Genomic DNA, 24,197 nt, shown 5'->3' on the forward strand with positions numbered 1-24,197 from the left:
CAGGAACGCGGCGGCACCATCACCCCCCCACCCTCCTCTTCCCCAGCACCCCCAGCCGTGGCGGCGGGGAAGAGGCCTGGACGCGCCGGGTCTCGCTGCTGACAAACGCCTCGGCCCCTGCAGGCGGCAGGATGGGCGCGTGCCGCCGCGGTGCGCACGGCCGCAGCCTGCCCGCGCTCCGCTGGGACGCGGCGAGGGAGCCCGCGGCAGCTAAGTGCCCTCGCCTCCGGCTCTGGTGCCGCCCGGGTTCACCACCTGTGTGGAAAGATCACCCGAGTGCCTGCGCAGGCGGGCTGGCCATCTGCCCGCTGTACGCCGGGGAACACTGACGGCAACTGACAGTCACGCAAACGGAGCTACGCGTTTGTCAGTACAGACCTATACAGGGGCTGTGGGGCTGTTGCGGCCTGCGAGGAGCACAGCACAACTTGGCCGCACTCGCTGCAGGCACGGAGGAGGGTGGGCTCCCCCCGCCTCCACCAAGATCCTTCGTGTTTTCCCCTGTTACCTCGGCGAGCCTGTTCTGGCCTGTGTTGCCTGTAAGCACAGGCTCCCACAGAAGCTCCTGCCATGCCGACTGTGTAACACCCTTTGGCTTTTGCCCGAAAATAGCTGCATGGAGTTCCCCTGGCTCACTAGCTGGCCTCCCTGCTGTTACAGACCCCCTGAGACCACGCTCTCGCCCTTCGTCCTTCGTCTCTGTGTTTTACCCCTTCTCTTTTGGGAACCTCTCTGCGTATGTTTCTTCTTTTGCTAAGGCATGTATCTTACAGAAGTTTCCCAAGCTTAGTTCTATCACACGGCTGTTGCTGCATCCAGAGGCCTTTGTTCCTGCCCGGTGCTCTGTGGATGCTGGTCCTCTCCCAGATGCACATGCCACTGCAGTTTCTCTGGCCACCTAATCATGCCCGCAGAAGAAAGATGCCACAGGAAAGCCCTGCTGCCACGGTGAGGAGGGCCATGGCAAAGCAAGCCCCTGCAAAAATACAGATTTATTTTTTTTCCCCAGCTGTGATGCAGACATCAGGTTCACAGCTCTTGTGGGATTTGAAAATGTAAGGGCGTATGCACTCATTGCTCACACCCCAGGGGGAGGCTCTGGAGCAGGTTCCTCAGCCAACCGTTGTACACCTTCTCTAGAAACCCAGGCTACCAGAAATCCAGGGCAGCAACTGGGAATAAAGATGAACGTGGGCGACTCATTGTATCACAGGGAATTACCACCTTGTTTAGTTGCCACCTCATTCAGCCCCTCTGACTTCCCTTGCGGGTGAGTCTTTAGCCAACTCATCGATATCCCCACTTTCCAAACAGAGCAGAAACTGATACGCAGTGACAGGCCTCCCATCCCGAGCCCTGTTGCCTCAGCACTCCCTCAGAGCTCTTCCTTTCCATGGAAACTCCACCCGTGCTCACAGCTCTCCTCAGTGACTGGAAGTGTTCTACCAACATGGAAGCACATCAATACCCAGCATTCACTATTTACCTTCAGGCCCTTCAGTACTGCACATTTTAAAAACACATTTAATCCCCTGAACAGGCCAAGCTTTGTCTTTCTACACATTTTTTCAAGTTAGACATCCTAAAGTTTTTTTAAAAATATACTCTTTTTCTTATCTCAAATTTACTATCTTCATAGAGCTCAAACATTCTCTTTTCATGCACTAATAAAGCTTGATTCGGCCACACGTGCCCCTTGCCAGAGGATTCCTACGATCTCCTCCTTCCCTAACAGAAATGAGGTAACGTTGTCACAGGTACAGCCCTAGGAGTGTCCCGTTCGCTGTGCAGTGCTACTGCTGTTCAATACAGGGAACATCTGGTCTACTTACTGTAGAACAGTTTTTTTCCAGATAGTAATGATCAAATTATTGTCTTCTGCTATTTCCAGAAGAGGAAGCAAGGTGCTGGAGCAAGCCTAATTTGTCCTGAGGAACACATACCGCATTGGTACATGGTGACATGTTGCTATTAAGGTTATGACAAAAAGAACTGGGAACATTTCTCAGAGCAAGCTGTTAGATGCAGAGCCTACAAGCTGTACTACACAATTCCTTAACTCATCTCACCATATAACTCCCTGACAGGGCTTTAAACTAGATTTGAAGAGGGGCAGGGATGGTACTGGGCTTGCTGGTGCAGTGCCAGGGCATAGTTGCTCAGCACTTGTGGGGGAGTGTGCCAGTATTTCTGAGAGCCAGAAGGCACACCACATCTCAAGGGTAAAAACTACACACAAGACGCCCTCTCCGAAATGCTTATACACCGATGCACGCAGCATGGGGAATAAACTGCAGGTCTGTGTGCGGTCGCAGGGCCACGATCTCATTGCAGTTACTGAGACGTGGTGGGACAGCTCACATGACTGGAATGCTGTCATGGATGGCTATGTCCTTTTCAGGAAAGACAGGCCAGCAAGGCGTGTGAGAGAGCAACTGGAATGCATTGAGCTCCCACTTGGGGCGGATGAAGAGAGGGTTGAGAGCTTATGGGTAAGGATTAAGGGGCAGGCAAATATGAGGGACACTGTTGTGGGTGTTTATTACAGGCCACCTGATCAGGATGGGGAAGCTGATGAGGCTTTCCACAGACAGCTGAAGGTAGCCTCAAAATCGCAGGCCTTGGTTCTCATGGGGGACTTCAATCACCCTGATACCTGCTGGGAAGACCACACAGCCAGGCATGCACAGTCCAGGAGGCTCCTCCAGTGCATTGATGATAACTTCTTGACACAGGTGGTGCAAGAGCCAACAAGGAGAGGGGCACTCCTGGACCTAGTACTGACGAACACAGAGAGACTGGTGGAGGACATCAAGGTAGGGGGCACCCTATGTTGTAGTCACGGATCATGGGTACTACGCACAAAACAACAAGAAGTAAAATTACAACCTTGGATTTCAGGAGGGCTAACTTTGACCTCTTCAAGAAACTGCTTGGAGAGATCCCGTGGGCTACGGCCCTGGAAGGCAAAGGGGCTCAAGAGAGCTGGTTGGTATTCAAAGACCACTTCCTCCAAGCTCAGGATTGGTGCATCCCTAAGAGCAAGAAATCGGCCAAGGGATGCAGGAGACCTGCATGGTTGAGCAAGGAGCTTCTGAAAAAGCTCAAGTGGAAGAAGGAAGTTTACAGTAAGTGGAAGAAAGGACTGACTCCTTGGGAGGATTACAAGAATGCCGCCAAAGCATGCAGGGATGAAACGAGGAAAGCCAAGGCCGCCTTGGAATTAAACCTGGCAAGGGATGTCAAGCTCAACAGGAAGGGCTTCTACAAATATATTGGAGGCAAAAGGAAGACCAGAGAAGTTGTGGGCCCACTGGTGAATGAGACAGGAGCCATGGTGATGGAGGGTGTGGAGAAGGCGGAGATACTGAATGCCTTCTTTGCTTTGGTCTTTACTGCTCGGCCCAGCCCTCAGGAGTCCCTGGCTTTGGGGAAAGTAACAGGGAAAGAGGACAACTTCCCCTGGCTTGAGGAGGATTGAGTGAGGGATCAATTAAGTCCATTAGATATTCACAAGTCCATGGGCCCCGATGGGATGCACCCGAGAGTGCTCAGGGAGCTGGTGGAAGTCATTGCTGGGCCGCTCTCCATCATCTTTGAAAGGTCCTGGAGAACAGGTGAGGTGCCTGAGGACTGGAGGAAAGCCAATGTCACTCCAGTCTTCAAAAAAGGCAAGAAGGAGGAGTTGGGGAACTACAGGCCGGTCAGCCTCACCTCCATCCCTGGAAAGATGATGGAACAGCTCGTTCTGGGCGTCATCTCAAGGCATGTGGAGGAAAAGAAAGCTATCAGAAGTACTCAGCATGGATTCACCAAGGGGAAATCATGTCTGACTAATCTGACAGCCTTCTATGATGGCATGACTGGATGGATAGATGAGGGGAGGGCGGTAGATGTGGTCTACCTTGACTTAAGCAAGGCATTCGACATGGTCTCCCACGGCATCCTCATAGGGAAGCTTAGGAAGAGTGGGCTTGATGAATGCACAGTAAGGTGGATAGATAACTGGTTGAAAGACAGAGCTCAGAGGGTCGCAATTAGGGGCATAGAGTCTAGTTGGAGGTCGGTGACGAGTGGTGTTCCCCAGGGGTCAGTACTGGGCCCAGTCCTGTTCAGTATATTCATCAATGACCTGGACAAGGGGATAGAGTGCACCCTCAGCAAGTTTGCCGATGACACAAAGCTGGGGGGGTGGCTGACACACCGGAAGGCTGTGCCGCCATACAGAGAGACCTGGACAGGTTGGACATTTGGGCAGAGAGGAACCTTGTGAAATTCAACAAGGGCAAGTGTAGGGTGCTGCATCTGGGGAGGAATAACCCCATGCACCAGTACAGGTTGGGGGCTGACCTGCTGGAGAGTAGCTCAGCTGAAAGAGACATGGGAGTCCTGGTGGACAACAGGATGACCATGAGCCAGCAATGTGCCCTTGTGGCCAAGAAGGCCAATGGCATCCTGGGCTGCATCAAGAAGAATGTGGCCAGCAGGTCGAGGGAGGTCATCCTCCCCCTCTACTCTGCCTTGATGAGGCCGCACCTGGAGTACTGTGTCCAGTTCTGGGCTCCCTGGTTCAAGAGGGACAGGGAACTGCTGGAGAGGGTGCAGCAAAAGGCTACCAAGATGATTAGGGGACTGGAACACCTCTCTTATGAAGAAAGGCTGAGGGATTTGGGTCTCTTCAGTCTGGAAAAAAGACGACAGAGGGGGCACCTTATCAACACTTATAAATACTTAAAGGGTGGGTGTCAGGAGGATGGGGACAGGCTCTTTTCAGTGGTGTCCGGGGACAGGACAAGAGGTAATGGGCACAAACTTGAGCATAGGAAGTTCCACTTAAACATGAGGAGGAACTTCTTTCCTTTGAGGGTGGCAGAGCACTGGCACAGGCTGCCCAGAGAGGTGGTGAAGTCTCCTTCTCTGGAGACATTCAAAACCTGCCTGGATGTGTTCCTGTGCAAACTGCTCTAAGGTGACCCTGCTCTGGCAGGGGGGTTGGACTAGATGATTTCCAGAGGTCCCTTCCAACCCTATGATTCTATGATTCTATGATAAGCTAACACAATTAAAGGTGTAGTTGCTGCTGTCCTTTTTCCCTCTAGCTATGCGACTCTACTCTCTGTCTACTGATAATACTGGTATTTATCAAATTTGTTAGTAATTCAGCTCATTTACCTGGCAACAAACTTTTTTGTTTCCTCTCTGTATATGGAGAGGTGGGGAGTCACTTTTCTTCTTGCTGAGCCCATTCCCCGTAAGGTCAGACAAGCATCAGTGACAGAGCAGGACCGCCCAGAGAGTGGGGCAGGAGAGACCACAGCAGCCTCTGGGCAGGCTGCTGTCAAGTTGCCTGACTGGTTTCTGAGCTTTGCAGTAAAATCAGCATTCATTCCCACAAGAGAAGGAAAAACGCTTATCACAAAAGGAAGATCTAAAAAAGTGTGTGTCACTGGGGAGGAGGTTAAATACCTTTTTTATGGTCACTGTTTATATTAGAAATTCAGACCTTTGTCACCCTACTATTTTGGAGAGCTCTCAAGTAGCTTGCCAGAGAGAGCAAGCAGGATTATGATGGCAGATCAAATCTTACAGAAGGAAGAAGCAATATATATTCAGAAGAAGCAAATATATTCAGACTGATTTTACATTTTTAATGGTTTTGGTTGTTTGCTATTTAGCCTGCATGTCCATACCTCCTTGAGGAATTGTGCAGTAGACACTGTTTAGTGTGCAGAGATATGCATTTCTGCAAAAAATACCCCACCCAACACACTCATTTTGGAATAGTAAGAGAACAGGAGAAAGAAAAAACAGACTCTACTTGTAAAAGAAAATATTGTGCATTCATTACAACATTACTTTTTCCTCTGCAAGTTGGAGAAATTATGACTGGCAGATACATTTATGTTTGCTCTGGTTAAATAGAAATGCAGCAGTTCTTTCAAAACTCAGAGCGGGCAGCGGCACAGTAATTGTATATGGTACTTGAAGAGTTTGATAATTATTTTACTGTAATTTGATTAAGAAGAATGCCTTGGATCACCCACTATGCAAGGATAAGTGTTCTGAGGAACCCCTACAATGGAAAAAGATGTTAATGATGAGCTATTCCACTGCTGAATTGATGCTAAGGAACAGCTTGAGCCACAGGTATTCTTGATAATTTTGATATATAAAAAAGCCCATAAAATTAAAGCAATTATTCTTGCTGTCTCTCCCTCCTACCTTCTCCCCCGTTTCTTGGAATACAGGCAAAATTAGTTTAGTGACTGTTACTGTATGGAGACAAGAACCAAGATAGCATTGACCTCTACTCTGACCAGCATCAGTGCTTGTTGTAAGAGGACTCTGGTATTTAAACAGGTGTGCATAAAATTGTCACCTGTAAAGTAGGAAAGAAACGTCACCGCTGCTTGGCTGTGGTACAGTTTTAAATTATGGAAATGAACCATGCACTTCCCTTCTTTTGGTTGGGGTTTGTGGTTTGATTGCTGCAGTTAATGGCTAGACATACATTAAGCAGATTTTGCACACAAGTGTAGATAGGGTTGCCACAGCGATTGGAAGAAACCTGGAGAGCAACAGCACACAGTAACAGTGCATGTGCCTCATTAGTAATATGCAGCACTGCAAAAAAAGAGGACAGGCTGCTCACCTGAGATTTGCTGGAGCTGCCCCAACAAGGCCACCGCAGAAGAACCATCCCTGTAAGCCCTGACCACTCCTTGGTGGGCTTCTGGCTGCCCCAGCGAGGACGCGGCACCTGCAGGGCAGGCGTTAAGGCATCTGTGAGCGCTGGCTGCCCGGCTGGCACACCTACCCCGCGCCGGCGCCCCCTGCCCGGGCAGGCACAGGCTAAGGTAAAACACAGGGGTCGCGGCCTCCCAGGCTGAGGCAGGGGGGAAACTTCGGCCTCCGTTGACCTCCGGGCTGCTGCGGGGAGTCGGATGACAGGCTGGCACCAAGCCGGCAAACACTTGGCTGTCACGAAGCCTGTTTACCACCTCTCTCTCGTTTATGTAACGCTGTTTTCTGGGACCTTCTCACCCGTCTCCATTGCGAGCTCGTAGGCATGGCGGCAGCAGAAGGGAGCCTTCAAGCGAGCCTGGCGGGCCCTCCCTCCGCCTACCTGCAGCCTAATTCTGCTGCGGCCGGCGGCGCAGCTCCAGGCCCGCATCGCCTCCCCCGGCGGACGGCCCGACGGCTGAGGCGAGGGCCGCCAACGACTATTAACGGTCACCAACGGCCGCCAGTCGAGACTAGCCGCAAGGCAGCATTCGCGCCTTCCTGTAGAAAGGAGAAAAACTTCTCTATATGGCGGCTCGTTGGTCTAGGGGTATGATTCTCGCTTAGGGTGCGAGAGGTCCCGGGTTCAAATCCCGGACGAGCCCATTTCTTTTTTTTTTTTTTTTTCCTCCTCCCACCCCAGCGGCGGGAGCGGGGCGGGAGCGGGTCCCTCCGCTGCGCTCCTCGGGCAGGCAAGCGCCGGCGGCCGCACACAGCAAAGGGGCACGGACAAGGACTTACAGAGAGACGACGCGATCCCGTTTTAATGCAAAGAATAAGTTTAATAACTCACAGGGAAGAGCGGTTCCTCCTCTTTCTCTTTCGCCCCGCACAGGGCGCCTCCTCCCCCTCCCCCAGACCCCACGCCGGTTCTGCCTCCGCCGCTACGGATGTGGTGCTGAAGCACGGCGGGGCCCGCCGCTCTTCCCAGCACCTTCCCCCTAAGCCCACTCTCCCGCCAACGAGCAGGCCCCAGGCAACAAAAACGCTCGGGGGAAAACCGCGGTGGTGCAAAAACGGGAGGCGCTACTGCTCCCCCCTTCCCAGCGGGCTCGTCCGGGATTTGAACCCGGGACCTCTCGCACCCGAAGCGAGAATCATACCCCTAGACCAACGAGCCGCTCTTTTGCTTCTCTCCCGGCTCTGCACTTCACTCACTTGCCGCCTCCTCCCAGTGGGTTGGCGACACCGCTCACCCTCCCGCGCCCAGCGCTGCCGTGGGTCTCCCCTTCTCCCTCCCCGCCGCTCCTCTGATTCCCAATGGTTCTGCCCGACGCTTCGGGAGATTTCTCTCCCTCACTGCGGACGCTGCTGTGTTTTCCCCTTACCCCTCCCCCCCCGCCAGGGTAACCCGTGGCATCGCCCTTCTCCCGACCCTACGGCTCCGCTTGGTAGAGACGATTCCGAGTCCCCGGGGGGGTTGGGTGAGGGAGAGGGCGGCGGCCCCCGCGGCGCCCCCCCGCGCGGATACCGCTACCGCGCCGTTCCGAGGGGGCAGGAACACCCGTCCGCCCCGTGGCTTCGCGCTCGCGGCAGGCGCGCGTGGCGGGCAGGCACGGCCAGCGGGGCTCGAAGCCGGGCGAGCTCATTCTCGGCGGAGGGGAAGGGGGGGGAATGGGACATTCCCCCTCCCCCCCTCCCCCCCGAACGGCTATGGTTTATCCCGGCCTGCGCTTTGCCCAGCCGTTGGGCGCGGCTCCCCGCCGGGGTGTGAGGGCGGGCGGCGGCGTGTGCCGGTCCCCTCAGTGGGGCGGCTGGACCGACCGGCCGACAGACAGACAGGGCTTCCCACACCCCGCACCCTCCTGACCTGTGGGGTCGTGGGTGTGGGGTACACACGTATATACGTACGCACGCACGCACGCGTGTACGAATCCACTCATGGCAGCCCCGCGGGCGGGTGAGATGAGGGCCTGTGGGGTGGCCCGGCCTGTGGGCCTGTTCTGAGGCAGCTGGTGGTTCCCTTCCAGCAAGCGGCCACCGGAGTGGCAGTTGGGGGCCCACTGGAGGCTGGGGGGGAAATGGCTTAACAAAGAGCCTTGGGCTTCCCGTAAAAGTTCAGCAGCGTTGGGCGTGTGTAATTTGGGTGTTGGGGCCAGAGGAGCCAGCAGCGTTCCCATTGATTTCTGAACCCACTCCACGCTGCTTCCTTGGCTCCCACTGCATCCCTCGTGCTATATCCTGCTAATGCCTGCTGTCACCCTCAAGCTTCCCCCTCATATTTCCACATCTCTGTACCAGCCCCTTGCATCCCAGATCTTTAAAAAAACCCCTATTCTTCCCATTAGTTGTTGCTCTCAGTCCTTACCTATCCAACGCTTTCTTGTAGCTCGTGCTACAGCTTAAAGACAGTACAATCAAAAAATAACCATAAAACAACAGGACCCCAGCGAAACACAACTGCCACAGTCTCCTTGCTCTTGTGCTGCATTCCTTTCTCCACTTTATTCTTGGTCTGTTTTCCATCCTTCCCCCCCTACCCCCCAATTTAAAGGTGTTCTGGCCTGTAAGGTTTGTGCTTTCATTATTTTTTTTTAGTCTTTTAGGCACCATCCACACCAGAGGAATTGCATAAGTTACATCAGATTTTTCTTGCTGAGGGCATTTTCCTGTTCAACCATCAGTGTCCTTCCACCTGACATACACATGCCAGCCTCAGCAATTTGACAGATATGTATATGTTTGAATAGGTGCCCCACCCCATACACCAAGCCAAGCTGTGGTCTACACTTCAGTCAAAACTTGTAAACTCTGTACACCTTGTGGATACAAGACCACACTGCCCAAGCCGTCCTGGTTGGGGCAGGGATACATGCTCATAGGCTTTCTCTGCTTTTGCAGTGTCATGATGCTAATGCTGGCCAAGGAGTCTTTTCTAAAATTACTCTCACTTGATCTGCAGATGGGGCAAGGTTTGTGCGCTGCCTGAGTGAGCATCGGCCCAAGAGGGATGCGTGTGTGGATGCCTTCAGCTGAGAAACAGGTGTCTTTTTTCCTGCAACTTGTAAAGCCATCAAGGAGGAAGATGGTGATGCAACTTCTGGCACAGAAAGTCTCTAAACTGTTGATTGCCAAAAGCTGGGAAATCTCACGGGAAGGATCACTCTGTGTCACCTTGTTTTTTTTATGCTTCCCGTGAACAGGGATGCTGTTGGAGAAATGGCACTAGGCTAGACGGCTTTGCTTACTTCTGCTCCTAGATACCTGATACCTGCAGGGCTGGGGCAGGGACTGTGGCAGTCTCCAGTGTCACTGCTTGCCCCAAAGAACACCTTCCTTTGTGGATTAAGCACGTTGATTATTGCTGTTCCCCAAAAGTAAAAAATGCCACAAATTAAATTAAAATTGAATGTTAAGCTATTCCGATGGCAGCGGAAATCCCACCCCTCTGCCTGCTGCTGCCAGTTCTCTCCATCCTTCCTCAGGCTCCTTCATCTCCCCAGAAGGAAACACACGGATTTTGGGTTGGTTTTATTCCACCGTTTATTTCTTCTGTTTCTCCCTCGGATTGCCATTCCCTTGCTTGGGACACACATACTCATTCTCTAAACAGGCGCACATGTATCTATATATACAGTAAGGCACAATCACTCACATCCAGATGGGACACTCTGCTGAGAGAAGAAACAGGGTACAGCAAATGATTGCAGCCTGCCCTGGAATACAAGCTCTAACAAACAGTTTCAAAGGGATTCAAAGGCAACAATGCTCCTCAACATGGCTCAAAAGGATGTGGGGGTCGTGTTTGCCAACAAGCCCATGCTACGGAGGAGGGGCAACGTCGCTGGCTCTCAGCAAGTGACACCTCAGTGCTCTTCTTTGACCTACATACAATTAATGAGCTGTTTCCTGTAAGCCAGGATGCTTTCTATCATGGGTGGCACTCGGTGGCCACACACTGGAAGTTGCAAAAGAGAATCAAAAGATCGGATAGGTTCTGGAAGTGAGAAAGACTGATGGACGGGCAGCCCTTCTAAGTTTGGACTGGAGCCCAAAGCTGGATAAGGAAACTTGCCCTGTTGACCTACGCAGCACATCTTTTCTGGGCATCGAATCTGTTGGTTGTTACTTTCCACCAGCACTAAAAACATCCCAAAGTTGAAGCACACAGAAAAATCACCTAGCACAGATGGCTGTTTCACGGATCAGGCAGCTTGACCCTGACTTCAAAGGGATTTTATGCTTTATGAACAATGTCCTAAGAGTTTTCCCTGTGTTCAGGGTTCACATTGTCTGCCGTACAGCATATATGGAGAAAACATACTTTTTCCTACTGTTAAAACATTATTTACTAAAATTTGAAAGCCCAAAATATTTCAAAAGAAGCTACCAAAAAGGCAACATACATGTATGTATGTAACTGATGAACTTCATCTAAGACCAATGCAGGGGAGAAGAAAAAGACATTTTGGGGCAGGATGAAGGAACATAGGGACCAGAAGTGGTGGTGGCTGTTGACTCCAGGACAGCACCTATCAGGTCGCTCAGTCCTCAAATATCACCAAGGAACATCAACCAACACCTCAGTTTTGGACTCCGAAGCAATTGCAAGCCAGTGTCTTGTTCCGACTGTCCCAAAATACGATGGGCCAAAGCAGAGAGCCAGCGAGCAGCCACTCAGCTCCGGGATGAGTCTGGACCTTGGTGGGTATCTGTATTCTGCTCCTCTCCTGCCACTGAAGGTTTTCCAGTAGCTTCCACCTTGATTGGGTTAGATGGCTCTTATTCACATGTTAGGTCTCCTGTGCCCTGATTGGGTCCTTTTGAGAGGGGAAAAGTAAGGAAATTATGAACAATAATCATGAGTCTAAGTAAATACAGTGCTGGGGTGTCTGTGACCTGGGGGTAATTTGGTAATTTCTGTGCTCGGAGGCAAAGGTGAGCTGCAGAGCACCAGCTTGCCTCCTTCCGGTGCTCCTTGCCAAACCCAGGAGGCATTTGAGGAGGGGAGGTTGGTTGAAGTGGAATGAGATATTTCCTCAGGCATCTGTGGCCACGTTATCAGTGGTTGGAGAATATGTAAGAAGCTACGTGGAACAAGCCCTGCTTTAGCCAGTGGAAGTCCTCTTTTATTTCAAGTGGCGGAGGCCTGCATTTGCATGCTTCCAGGGCTGATCATGAAACTGGTATGTGTGCAAACACTATTTTTTCTGGCAAAGCTACCAAGCCAAACACATATATAGAGATAATATATGTATGTACACATGTATATATACAACGTGTGCACACATATACATATAAATATGTATATGTAAGGAGGCATATTGAGATAGTATATACATGAGTACTGCTGGGGAAACGTTCTTTTTACTGTAAGTGCTTTAAAATTGCTTTCAAAACAGCAATTGAGCAGGGTGCCTGGTGAGCAGAGCTTATCTGTTTTACTGAATCCAGAATTGGCTTGCTTCTTCTCCATCCTCTCTCTCTCTGTGACACCACCCAGGAGGACTGGTTATTTCAAATACCTTTGCAGATCTGAGATTTGATACTCTTGAGGTGTGGGGAGCAACAGAAATGTTGGTGTGTTCTGTCATAGTAGCCATTTTCATTAGTAAGCAAAACCCTCTGGTAATTTAGGAGCCATCATCACGCTGACCCATCTTACCTGTGCGCCACAGTTATGCTGTGCCCTGGTCCTGCGTGGCTGATGTTGAAGCCTCACTGGCAGTCTCTAAGCCCACTGTGTCCTGCAGCAGTTCAGGTGCCAGTGGCGTTTCTTCAGTGTCTGACGTTCTCTGTGCATCTGTGCTCTCACTGGTCTCCTTCGCTTCAGTTTCAGCTTCAGTTTTAACTTCTTCCTTCTCCTTGTCCCCCTTTTCCTGTTCACAGGCGGTGCCTTGCTGCTCTTCTCCCTGGGGACTCTCGCACACCTTCTCCTCCTTGTCTCCAGAGGGAGGCTGGGGAGAGTTTTCCTCCCCTGGGGCACCACGACAAACATCCTCTTCTTTGGTATCCCCTCTGTTACTCTTGCAAGGAGTCATTTCCTCTGCCTGTTTTTCCCCTTTTTCTTCATCTTCTGATCTGCTGGATCCTTTCCTTGATGGGGGCTTCTCATCGGACCCCGTCTGTTTCTTTTGCTCTTTGCTCCCTGTTTCTGCCTCCCCTGTCTTGTCCTTGGGCCCAAACACCTCATCCCCGTCTTCCTTGGCACCATTTTCTGGAGAGGTGATGTTGACCCCTAAATCTTCCCCATCTCCATACTCAGACAGAGATCTTCGGAACCTCCTAGAGGGAGGCCTGCGCTTTATTGATCCCCGCGTCCGCACCTTGGAGACAGGAAAAGCAGACAGTGAAGTAGTCAAGAGAGCAGTACTGGAAAGCAGGAAAGCACAACAGACGAAAATGCCGTGGGAAACTTGATTGCTATGCTGGTGGCATCACTCTTTCTGCTCTGCTGCGGAAAGGTAGGGAGACAAGGGCTCCTACCCATGACAGACTACTTTAGAGGACAAGGAAATTCCTAGTATATGCCTCATTCTGTAAAGGTGGAGCTCACTGTCTCAATTTAAAATGTAACTCCTTGTCCAAGTTAGATCCTAACCCGAGGATGCTGTATTCTTTGGGTGACTTTGGATGTCTCAGCCTTTTCTACTTTTTTTTTTCTGCTTTTGGCAGTTTGATGGTTGAGGAAGGAGTCTGCACTCCAACTGGGGATAGTGAATGCAGGTTACAGCTCCCCATCTAAGTGCTGTGCACTCTGTGGGACACCTGGTAAGCCACTGTGCTCTGCGTGGCTCCCTAAACTCCTCAGACAACCTTGACATTTGCTGGGACGTGGCACCACCTCCTCACAGTGCTACCAGCCACCCTGTTACTGCTGAGCTGAAGTGACTGAGTCCTGCCACTTACCCCTTCCCTTTATCCATTGGGCCAGGAAGGCTGCTGGAGCTGCTGGACCATGAAGATCCATTTGCAAGTCTGCAGAGAGGAGGCTCCACGGAGATACACTGAAAGGCTGTTTCAAACCCGACGCATAGATCTCCTCCCTTGGCTACAAATGCACGCTGCTATGGCAGGACTGAGGGCTACAGCTTCCTCTTCCTCTTCATCCCCAAGCCTTATCCTGTTGTGATGGAGAAATTCTAGCACATACCCTACCTTGTTATAGAATTGCAGCTGAGTGCCTTCTGGGGGTTGATCAAAGCTGACCGGCGTCTCGTTCGCTTCACTGGGCTGGGACTGAATCCCGGGGCTGCTGGGCGTTGAGGGAGGGGTGCTGAACGGAGAAACCAGGGCTTTCAGACCAGGGCTTTTGGGAGATGCTCCCGGCAGCAGAGCAGCTGGAGCAAAAGCCAGATTGGCCTGTAAAGAGAAATCCCCATCACGGGCGTGCAGTGACACCGGCATGTACTACATGCGGTAACCACACGGAGGAACTCTTGGTCTTGCCACGGGAGCTGCCACATCTCTCAGCTGTCACAACCCACATACCTTCTGGTTATGGGTCTCTCCTGGTGACACTGTCAACAAACAAGTCCGGGCAGAGAAGTTACAACTGGACATTTGCCCTTCTCCAGCAGCTGGATCTCAGGACACGTCCTTTTGTCATCCCGAGGCCTTTGGGATTTTCCAGTGACCCAGCCAAACCAGCACAGTCTACAGTGTCTGAGCTGGGAGAAAGTTGAGATTTAAACCATCCCTATGTGTGCCCGAGCAGACCTTGCAGTTTCAAGCCTGTCTGCAGGTCTTCTGAATGATCCGCACAGTCGTGAGGAGCAAGAAGACCATGGGAAGAAGCAAGTTTGTGATTAACTGTGGCAAAATATATCCTGCTGGCCTGTCACTAGGAAGCTCTTGTAGGCAAATGTCCTTGTGTGCATTAAGAGGGACAGTGCTATGAATAGGCTTACGTTGTGTCAGGGCAGCCAGGAGGCATTGAGTTCTGGGGTCGCACGTGCCGCCAGGAGAGGCAGCTGGCAGCAGCAGGGCACTATGTCTATGGGTTATCAAGTGCTGAGATGCCCTCACCGGCATGAATCAGGGGCCGCGGCAAGATACAAAAAGGGCAAGAAGCACTGGGTGTGTTTGTGCATAACTGGGGGAATCGAGGCGCAGGGGGGTGCCAGAGCCTGGAGCACACTCCCCACTGGCAGGACTGTAGCTGCCTGACGTCAAGGCCAGCTCCCCGATAGGGTGCAGGTGACTCAGTTTGATTTAGACTGCTGCAAAGAAAGAGCTGGAAGAAGTCTCAGACAGGGTTTCCCTCAATTTCTCTCATGACCTGCATTTAAACTCAGGTTTTTGCCCCTGCTCCCTACCTGAGCTGTGCTGCTGCCGTGCTTATGCCCAGCCACATACCCCGCAGATCCTAATGATCTTGACCTATGCACTGACCTGCCTGCGGACGTGACTGAGGATCACTGGACTGTTTCTGACACTGGTTACTGTTACTAGACCTGCTCTGCCTTCCTTCTTTACGTATTGTGGGACTGGGTCCTCATTGGTGAGGCCACTGCCCTGCTTAACTAGCTGTCACCCTTGGTTCTTGGATCCTCCTCCCCTGTTCTGCAAGGGAAGTAGCCATGACAAATGCCAAACAGTTTTAATTTGCTGGGGTAGATACGTGGGCTCCTCCAAGACCTACCTGCAGCTTTTCAATCATGGGGGAGCTTTTCACCTTGACCTTAGGAATGGGGCAAGCATTTGGAGACCGCTTCTGCAAAACAAAATGAAACATGAAAAGGTCACAGTAAAGTAGGTGAAAAAGAGGAAATGCAATGAAGGCAGAAAACTTGGAAGAGATAAGCAGAAAGTGATAGTAGGGGAGCAAGTGAAGCCTCAAATAGTGTCTTCACACAAAAGTTTGCTTTCTTCTTTCCTGACCCTGATGCCTTTTTGTTGTCTAGCCATCCTAGGGCTATATGTATATGTATCCATCCTCTGGGAGAAAGGGTGATAGTCTGCTTTCTGGCTGAAGTGTCTGAGTTAGGTGATGTGTAATGGCTCTGCTGCTACATGGCGTTCACTAAGGTATCTAACCTATGACACAGTTTCCCCTGGTATTATTTCAGGACCAGACAGATTAAAATTCTACCTCTTAAAGGGTACAAGCCTTAATGTTGGTAAACATTGTGAACTTTTTGTGACGGAAAAGACTCTCTGCTACCACTTGGCTAACAGAGTTAAAGGGTATCCAATTAGTACGGGCAGGAAAGGCCTAAACGACCAGAAAGGTAGAGCTATGAAAGGCTGAAAACAGTTTGAGAAAATGATAGCATTGCTTTGAGAAATGGCATGTTGCTTTTTTCAGGTCCAAAGGAAAAGGAAGGAATCCAAGATTTTAAAGCTTATGCTCCTTTGGCATGGAGGCAGCCAAAGCCTATAGCTGTGAGAAATGAAGGACAAAGAACCAGCCCCTTGTTAAAGGCAGGTAACAATGTGAAATTTGGTGGGTAGACTTCATATCCTGAAATACAGAAGGACAGAACTGACCAGAAAGGGCCTGAGCATAAACTTCAGCAAGTAGCAGCCAGCTTACTGGAACCTGCTCATTCAAGGGTGCTATATGGAGGACACCTCAAGAAAATATTCTCTGGGTATTGCTGACAAAACCCCTCTTCACTCTGGATTAATTATTCCCTCTTTCTGAAGAAGGAAAAATCTGCAAGAGCAGAACTATTATGCCACTATACTCAAACTTCCAGAGTTCCTCTGCAGGCAACAAACAGCACGGATGCTTCCTGTGCTAAGTGCTGTTCAACTCTAGTAAATGCCAGCAATTCCTGCTTTAAAATGCTTGAAAGGTGCTAACTGGGTGGATTTTTCTGTGCTCTAATGGTAAAAATAAAAGCACTAGAAATGGGACGTGTATCCATGCTACAGGAGTGGGAAACAGTGTGGAGCTGACTCTGAGTCAGTATGTACGTGTGAGCAGGGGAAGGTCTGATGCTGCATGATTGATATCTTTTGCTGCATGGCCAGACCTCTCTGCCACCTCCAAGCTCATGTCTCAGGAGAGAACAGGTTGCAGAGAGGAGAGACCTTGTCCCCCCTGTTAAATTGATACTCACTTGCTCATCATTGTCATTTGTCTCAGATTTGTGGGAATACAATGGAAGGGAGCATGGTGGTTTCCTCCGAGTTGGCTTATGTGGTGGTACCTAAGAGAAGAAAACAACCAACTCAGCAGCAGGGAAATCAGGTTTTTTAAAAAAAGGAAGTGAAATTCAAGCACCAAACGGCATGCTCTGTAAGTGACCTGCTTGGATGGGCAGGGCTCAGCTTGCCTAAAGGAGTCAAGGCAGCACAAGCTATTAGTATATGGGAACGTGGCCGATGCATGCCAGGTGTGCTTGTAGCATCTCGAGCGTAATCCCAGTGTTGGAAGAGTAGTCTATATCTCTTTCCACAGCATGAACCACAACATTTCATGCTTTATGCAAAGGACACTTTTCTAAGCTGTGGAGGGTGGAGAAGCCTTTCCAGAAGCTTCATCTTCAAAGCGTCCTGCTGGAAACCAGCTTACACTGTTATTGTTCTCTTTCCTGTCTTATTAGCAGGATTTCCTTTTAATGAGTCTCAGCTGCCTACCTGGTTCACGATTTTCCTGTTTCGCATCTGATATATTTTAGAGGCAAAAAGGGGAATTCTGACTTTTTCAACATGCCCTACAGCCCCTTTTGTTTCTTTCTAATGAAGAAGAGCAGCTCGCAGAGGCAAGTCTTCATCTGTAACCTTTAATTTGATTAAGAAATAGATTCTCCAGGGGAGAAGGAACAAGGGAATTTAACAGCAGGAACATTGGTTCCTTCTGAATGTCCTCGGGCTCTCAGAAGTACCAGAGCGCTCACTAGGAAGGACGAGACGCATAGCTCAGCACCTATGGAGTTGCTCCTTCATAACAATTGCTCTGGTCTTGAAGCCAAGCAGTCTTTGTTTTTATGCCAGGTTTGTAGTCTCCTGCCAAGCTGTTAACACACTTTTCATGTGTTAACAGACAAAATACTTGGATAATATTGTGGATCTTGGATAGTATCCACAATATAATATTTGGCTAATTTTGTTACCTTCTAATAGGCAGGCATGTGAAAAGTTGTATTATGGAGTTTTTGCCCTCTGTAGAGTTGGCTGTCTTGGAGGACCTGTAGACTTGATGTCACTTAACTTCTGGTGGTGCTGCACCCAGCCATGGTAATGCTGCGTCTCTAAGCAGCCAAGGGCAGCCCTGCCCTTATCCTTATGTCACACTAGGAAGCAATAATATCATGTCTTATTGAAACCCCACCATCTTGCAACCATGAAATGCTCCGCTGTGCCACAGTGAATGTATCAGAGGTTCCCTGATTCCCCTTTGCTGGCATGTGTCAAGCAAGGGTTAAAGACCATACACTCAGCCATTAATCTGAAGCCATCTTGAGAAAGCCGATGGGGAAGTGGCAGATGGCTTGGAGAGAAAAGACAGGAAACTTTGTCCTCCTGTGTCTCTGGAGAAAGTGAGTTTCCCCCCACTGTGAGGCCCCTCCGCGCTGCCTTGGCTTGGGAGCCGCAGAGGTCTGCAGATAACACAAGAGAGGTCTGGGAACTTGCTGCCTTCTTAAGGGTGAGGGACTTAGCACAATTAAATCCCATACCTTAAAAAGAGGAAATTACTGTAATGGGACAGATGGAGTCGCGTGCTAGTGACTAGATGGAAAAAGAAAGTAAAAAAGTGCTTGTGAAGAGATAGGCTATTCCCATCCTGGGGCCTGGCTAACCTCTGGGAGTGTTAACCTCTGATAGATGGTGGCATGCCAGCCCTGCAGGACTGAGGTCACCATCGCATCCAGCCAAAGACAGGAGGGGTGACAGGGAGGATCCCCTTAGGCCCAGTCTGGGACATGCTGAAATCAGCTGAGCAGCAGAAGTAAGCAGTTCAATTTTAAAGGGGCACCCACTGACTGAAGAGTGCCACCAGTAAATATTTATGCTTCTAAAAAAGTGCATAATGATACAGTGGGCTCTCCTAACATGCCAACATCCATCCATAAACACTCTGACTTTCCTTTGTTCCTGAGATGTATTCTAGTGTTTTGCTTTATCAGGTGAAAGACAGCTTGTGAGGTAATACTCGGCATATTGGGCTTTCAATAAAATAACGTTTCAGCATGATAGAGGTAGGCACAGAGTCTGAAATGTCATTGGGAAGAGGTAATGAGGGTAAGTAAAGAGACAGCTTTCTCTCTCAGACCTGTACAGAAGGAATTACCTGGAGGAAACCTCCTTTTGTGAACAAGGTGTTAGTGACCTGCCAGTGGCTTCTACACTGCATAATCTGTTATTTGCTTTCTTTTTCCATGGCTCAGTATTAGCTATTTCATTATTCATTGTTGCCCTCTGCGCACAAAAGCCAGCCTAGATAGTACGTGCATTGCTGTCTGTTACTGTTAAGTGTATATGTGTGTACCCTATCAAGCTTTACAGTGTCTCAGTTACAGTGTCTAGTTGTCCTGAGGTATGCCTCTACCAAAATGCTCGTCCACGAGTCGGCCATGCATGGAAGATACTGTCATAGCTTGCATTGCACTAGGAGACAAATCCTTTGTGAAGATTCAAAACCTAGGTGGATTCATGCTCGGATCACTGATGCTCTAACTTCCACAGGCAGAGGCACGTGCCTCATTTCCCACTTGCTTACCTGCTTGGTGGCTGCAGAGCTCCTTACCTCTTTTCCAGTGATATTGGCTGCTTGCTCTTTGAATTTCCCTGCTAGCTGAGCCACTGAGGGTGATGCTGACTTGTCCACCTCTGAGTTGGTCTCTGATGGCCTGTTCTGACAAATTGGGAACAACAAGTTATGAGCAAAGGTTGGGAAAAGCAAGCAGGCTAGAGAGAAGGCTGCATATGTGTTATAAAGTTCAAGAGTAAGCAAGGACTTAAAGCAGAGTTTCTCACATCTGGCATCAATCATCCAGTCTGAGAGCAAGAGGCCTGGGAAGACAGGACCTAGCAGCATTTTCAAATATCCCAGAAAACCGGTAATTCATGCAGAGCCTTTCAGCTCTAGCTGAAGAGCCTACACGTAGTATTTTTCACTGGAAGCAAGCTAAGTATTTCAAGCCAAGTGTCTGTTGCCCATCTTTTCCTCACAGTGAGCAGATGGAGCAGGGCAGTAAAGGACGTTCCCATACACCTTCTCAGCCCTCCCATCCCTTTTTTAATGCCCTGGTCACCGGTGCCTTTCCTTTTCCAGTGTTTCTGCTGTGAGAAGCCATTCCATGTCCTCGCAGCAAGCCAGCATCTGCTTGGGGATGTCCCTGTGCTGTTCTGCTTTTTTGGCAGTGAAATACTCAGGCGGGTGGGGGAGAGGGAGGAAATACCAGGGCTGAGAGAAGCTTCCCCTCCCCTGGGTCAACAACAGGCTGAGAAGCAGGAGGCTTGTTGGAGACTGCATGGTGTGGCTCTTCCCACAGCACATAGCCCTGATGTCATCCCACATTTACCTTATTTTCTTTGCTATGTGTGTATCAAGGAATATGAGTAGAAAGCCTTGAAATCAAAGTTGATGAAAGGAAACCTTTGTTCTTCATCTCTGTATCTGATGCCAGGGAAAACTGAACGAGAGGAACTGCGAACTAACCAACAATCTTTGTTTTATTAGAGGTGGAGACCTCAAAAAACCAAATCGGGCTATGAACCATCATCAAGGAACCTCATACCTCCGCTCCCTGTACCACCATCATGAACCCATGACCAGCACCAGACATCTCACCCCTTTGCGTCAATACTCTTCTGCTTCTCAGTCAGAAAGTTTGCCCAAAGGCTATTGCTAGAGGAATACATTTCTGTTTCTCCAAAGGCTCCAGCACAGCCCTTTCTTCTCCCCTTACACCACTCTGTCTGGGAGGGACCTGCTGTCTCGTTAGCGCAACCGCTCCTTCAACGTCACTGGAGGCGAAAGGCCGTCGAAACACCAATCTGGCCCACATATGGACCATTTATTTTGGGTCACCACACTACAGGGGCTGGAGAAATAGGTGTGGAAATTTGAAATCATATTAAAGAAGGAATTTCTTTAGACTCCTAGTTTCTAACTTAAAAGCAAATTGAGGAGGTTACATTAAGGATCATCTCATCATCCGCAGCTTGGAGCACTCACCAGCCTGAAATAACTGCTAGGGAGCAGCATGGCTAAGGCCTGTTTGCATTGTGGAAAAGGGCCTTTGCCTTTCTCAGAAACCTGTAAATAAATGCTCCCGATAAATGCCGTCTTTTTTCTCCTAGGCCCACAAGCCCCAGTAGATGTCTGCCATTCTCTCTTTCCAGGATCCTGACTACATCTCCCCCGTTACACTTCCTGTGAACTTCGGACCAGCTTTCCTGCATCCAGCCACAAAAGCCATATCAAGCTCTATCCTCTCAGTGAACTTCTAGTACCTTGCCCCCATCTTTTCACCTTCATTAGTGTAATTACAGGCAGGGGAAGTGGCAGATAAGGGGAATGGAAGAAATACTGAGGAAAGCAGATCAGCAGGGTGACCTGCTGCACACGAAAAATGATGGCTGGGGCAAAGTGGGGAGGGAGAGCAGTTCACAGCTGCAGACTGGCGCCCTGCTGTGAAGGGAGGGCAGGCTGGAAAGAGGAGGGAGCAAAGAATGAACCTGGGGAAGGCAGGATGGATTGGGAGGCTTGGCTCAGCATAGAAGCTCCCAGGATACCTGGGCATGGCTGAACCTGAACTGGGGACTCAGTTGAGGCTGAGAAGCTGCAGGTGCTCAGTGTCTGTGGTGGAAGGGTTGCCTCCCTCATAGTCCCTCTTTCTCCAAGAGCTTCTTTCATAGCCCTTCGCCTTTACCCAGAAAAGACACTGCACTTCCTCTTGGCCTTTTTGACCTCTCATTTTGGGGTGGTTGTGTTTTTTTCTTTTTTTTTTCTCTTTTTTTTTTTTTTGAGTTACAGTCTGAAAACACAGCTCCCTTTCTTTGGATTTGATCAAAGCTGTGAGGCTGGAATGATTCCACGCGTTTCTTGTTTTGCTCGTAGCAGGCATTGATTGCAATGTGTCTCTCGCCGGCGTGAAGCTCGCCGGCCGGGGTGCAGGAAGCAGTGAACATGCCATTCTAAGATTAGCACAAGTAGCCCACGGGCTGTGTCCTCCCAAAACTGCCAGCTGCAGACTCTCCGATTACGCTACGTGTTTTGCAACAGGAAAAGTCCTTTCTCAGATCCTTTCTGGCAATTAAACTGCCGTCTTGTATCCAGCTTTTTCTACAGCTTCTTTTTTTTTTTCCCCAGCTGGTGTGTCAGGCTCTATGTCTTCTAGTCAAGGGAAAGCGCCGTACCAGGGCACTTGGGTGCAAAAAGTTCCCTTCCTTGCACTGCAAGGAGAACATTGTTCCCCTAAATTCCAGGGGCTGGACTGGCAGTTTCCCTCCCATTGGGAGGAAGGTGGGAAGACTCACTTTCCCGCTCTCACCCTGTAGCATTTACCAGCCCTCAGCCTCTTCCATGACTAAGACACGTGTCTGCTCCTCTCACCCAAGAACTCAATGCTGGCTCTCTCCAGCCCCATGGTATTAATGCAACCTCTTCCATTCCTGGTCATTTTTCCTGTCTCGGTGACAGCCCACCACTTTTTTGAATGATGACGAGGAGCAGCTCTGCTCTTTTTTTTTGGCAAAAAAGATGACATTACTCAGATGTTAATTTTGCACTCTTTGCAGCCAACTGCTGATCCTTTTCATTTTCAGAAGAGAAGTGTGGTCAGCCTGCATGGGCTAAAACCAGCGAGCTAATGTAAAAGACTTACTGCATCAGTAATTTGGTGACTGCTACTCGGAGGTCTTTTACTGTTCCATAACAATAAGTGTCGAAGCATTGCGTATTCTGAAAAATGTCAGACAGAGCAGCGAAGCAGGAATTGAATTATACCATCAATGTAAGCATGGCACCGTTTGCAAAAGAGGAAGTGCAACTGGCAAGTTCTCTGTAAGGGGTTTCACTTTCCTCTTTCAAATAAATTTATAAAATTGAGTAAATGTGAAAATGGTTTTTAACCCCATCTTTCTTCATTTGCTTTTAAAACTGCAGCTGGTCCCTTTGCCAGCACTGAAGAAGAATGTTTGGTCTTTATTTGTGGGTTAGGTACAATCATGGCAATTCAAGCTTCCCACTGAAGCCTTTCCTTCCCTATGCTTTGGAGTCCTTGCTTCTGTTGTGAGAGCAAAGCTGCCCACCAATCCCTGATCCTATAGATTGCCTGAAGGGGAGCCACTGGTTTTAGCACAGATCCCTGCTTCTCTTACAGGCTACCTAGTGGAAACACCGCTCAGTCCCCACAGAAGTGTCCCACGCCATCCCTGCTGTATCTTTTCATGGCAGCTGGAAAGCTTGCTGAGTGGAGATGCCTGGATGCTGTGACACAGTCAGCTCTGGCTGTCACAGTCCCCCCACAGTTCACTGGCGATTTAATGTGCCAGAACACAGGAGGGCTAGTAAGGCTGCCTGATGGGGGAGTAATAATATCTCACAGAGGGGACCCCTCGGTACAGCAATGTCATTACCTGTCCCAATGACATTTGCCGATTCTCCTGCTAGAGCCCGTGGACCCACTGTGGGCACCGGGTGAGAGAAGGTGAATGTTAGAGGCTCACAGAAAAGCAGTCAAGAGACTGAAGAGTTTCTCTGTGCGTGCTGTTTGGGTACTCACAAAGAGCTTTTCTTAAAAAGCATGTATTTGAGCTACAGGTGGGGAGTGTCACTACAATGAGTTTCTTATGAAATCAAAATTGCAGAGAGTTTCCGCTCCTGTGGAAAACTGGAAAGCCAGAGGTGGCTTTGGGGATGAATTTGTATGTCCTGCTGGGACTTGTGCAAAACTGGCTCCAACAACGCTCAGCTAATAGTTTTGGTCATGACTCCCTCCCCCTTGCAATGAAAGCTATCATGACTCCACCTCACAGGACTGGTATCCCACCAGTTTTGTCACTGTCCATGATATGCTACTGGAAATGCTAGTCTGAAAGGGTACCAGTGCGGGTCAGAAGCAGATACTGAAGGAGAAGTTCAGGTTTGGATTTGTGCACCTGGTTTGGCTGCTGGAAAGAGCAAAGGTCTATTAGCTGCCCTACAGTGGAGTGTTTTGGCTTAAACAGCACTTAAATACCAGCTGAATAACAGCAGAGATTTGTACTGCCCTACTCTCCTTCCCTTCTCTATGAATCCTCTGACTTGTCTGCTGTTGTAGGTGGGATGTTTTGGTCAAACGGAGCACCTTTTATCTGAGATGCAAGCCACATCCCTTGCAAGGCTGGAGTTTTCAGCAGCTATGAAATCAGGGACAGTTACCCAAGTTTTGGTACTGGTCCTGTGCACTTTCCACCCCCATTCTCATGCAGCTGCATCTAGACATGGTTTTAAGGCCAGTCCCTGACCCCCACGTCCCTCCCTTGGTTCTAAAGAGCTTCACAGGGCCAATTCCCTGCAGCCAGTTCTCACA

The 24,197-nt window shown here is 49.8% G+C and overlaps 2 protein-coding genes and 2 non-coding genes across 4 annotated transcripts in view; 1 reads left to right on the forward strand and 3 right to left on the reverse strand.

Annotated features, from left to right (window-relative positions):
* The window catches only part of MPZL1 (myelin protein zero like 1), a 48,771-nt gene extending 41,053 nt beyond the window's left edge, over positions 1-7,718 (reverse strand). The window contains exons 1-2 of the mRNA XM_074598113.1: positions 7,045-7,718; positions 6,653-6,760 (exon numbers count right to left, since the gene is read on the reverse strand). Coding sequence (XP_074454214.1) covers positions 6,653-6,760; positions 7,045-7,174 — 238 coding nt within the window. The 5' untranslated portion in view covers positions 7,175-7,718. The remainder of the gene's footprint in view (positions 1-6,652; positions 6,761-7,044) is intronic.
* TRNAP-AGG (transfer RNA proline (anticodon AGG)) lies at positions 7,317-7,388 on the forward strand. The gene has a single exon. It is a non-coding gene; the product is annotated as a tRNA-Pro (tRNA).
* Positions 7,719-7,831: 113 nt separating the features above from the next.
* On the reverse strand, positions 7,832-7,903 carry TRNAP-CGG (transfer RNA proline (anticodon CGG)). The gene has a single exon. It is a non-coding gene; the product is annotated as a tRNA-Pro (tRNA).
* A 2,342-nt stretch (positions 7,904-10,245) lies between these two features.
* On the reverse strand, positions 10,246-20,041 carry RCSD1 (RCSD domain containing 1). The gene is made up of 6 exons (XM_074598139.1): positions 19,424-20,041; positions 16,794-16,883; positions 15,368-15,439; positions 13,882-14,085; positions 12,389-13,049; positions 10,246-11,543 (listed from the first exon to the last, which is right to left on the reverse strand). Exons 1-5 carry the CDS (start codon positions 19,712-19,714, stop codon positions 12,402-12,404), a joined length of 1,305 nt encoding a protein of 434 aa, XP_074454240.1. The 5' UTR covers positions 19,715-20,041; the 3' UTR covers positions 10,246-11,543; positions 12,389-12,401.
* Between the last annotated feature and the right edge of the window lie 4,156 nt (positions 20,042-24,197).

The sequence above is a fragment of the Larus michahellis genome, chromosome 1 (genome assembly GCF_964199755.1).
Source record: "Larus michahellis chromosome 1, bLarMic1.1, whole genome shotgun sequence".
NCBI lineage: Eukaryota > Metazoa > Chordata > Aves > Charadriiformes > Laridae > Larus > Larus michahellis.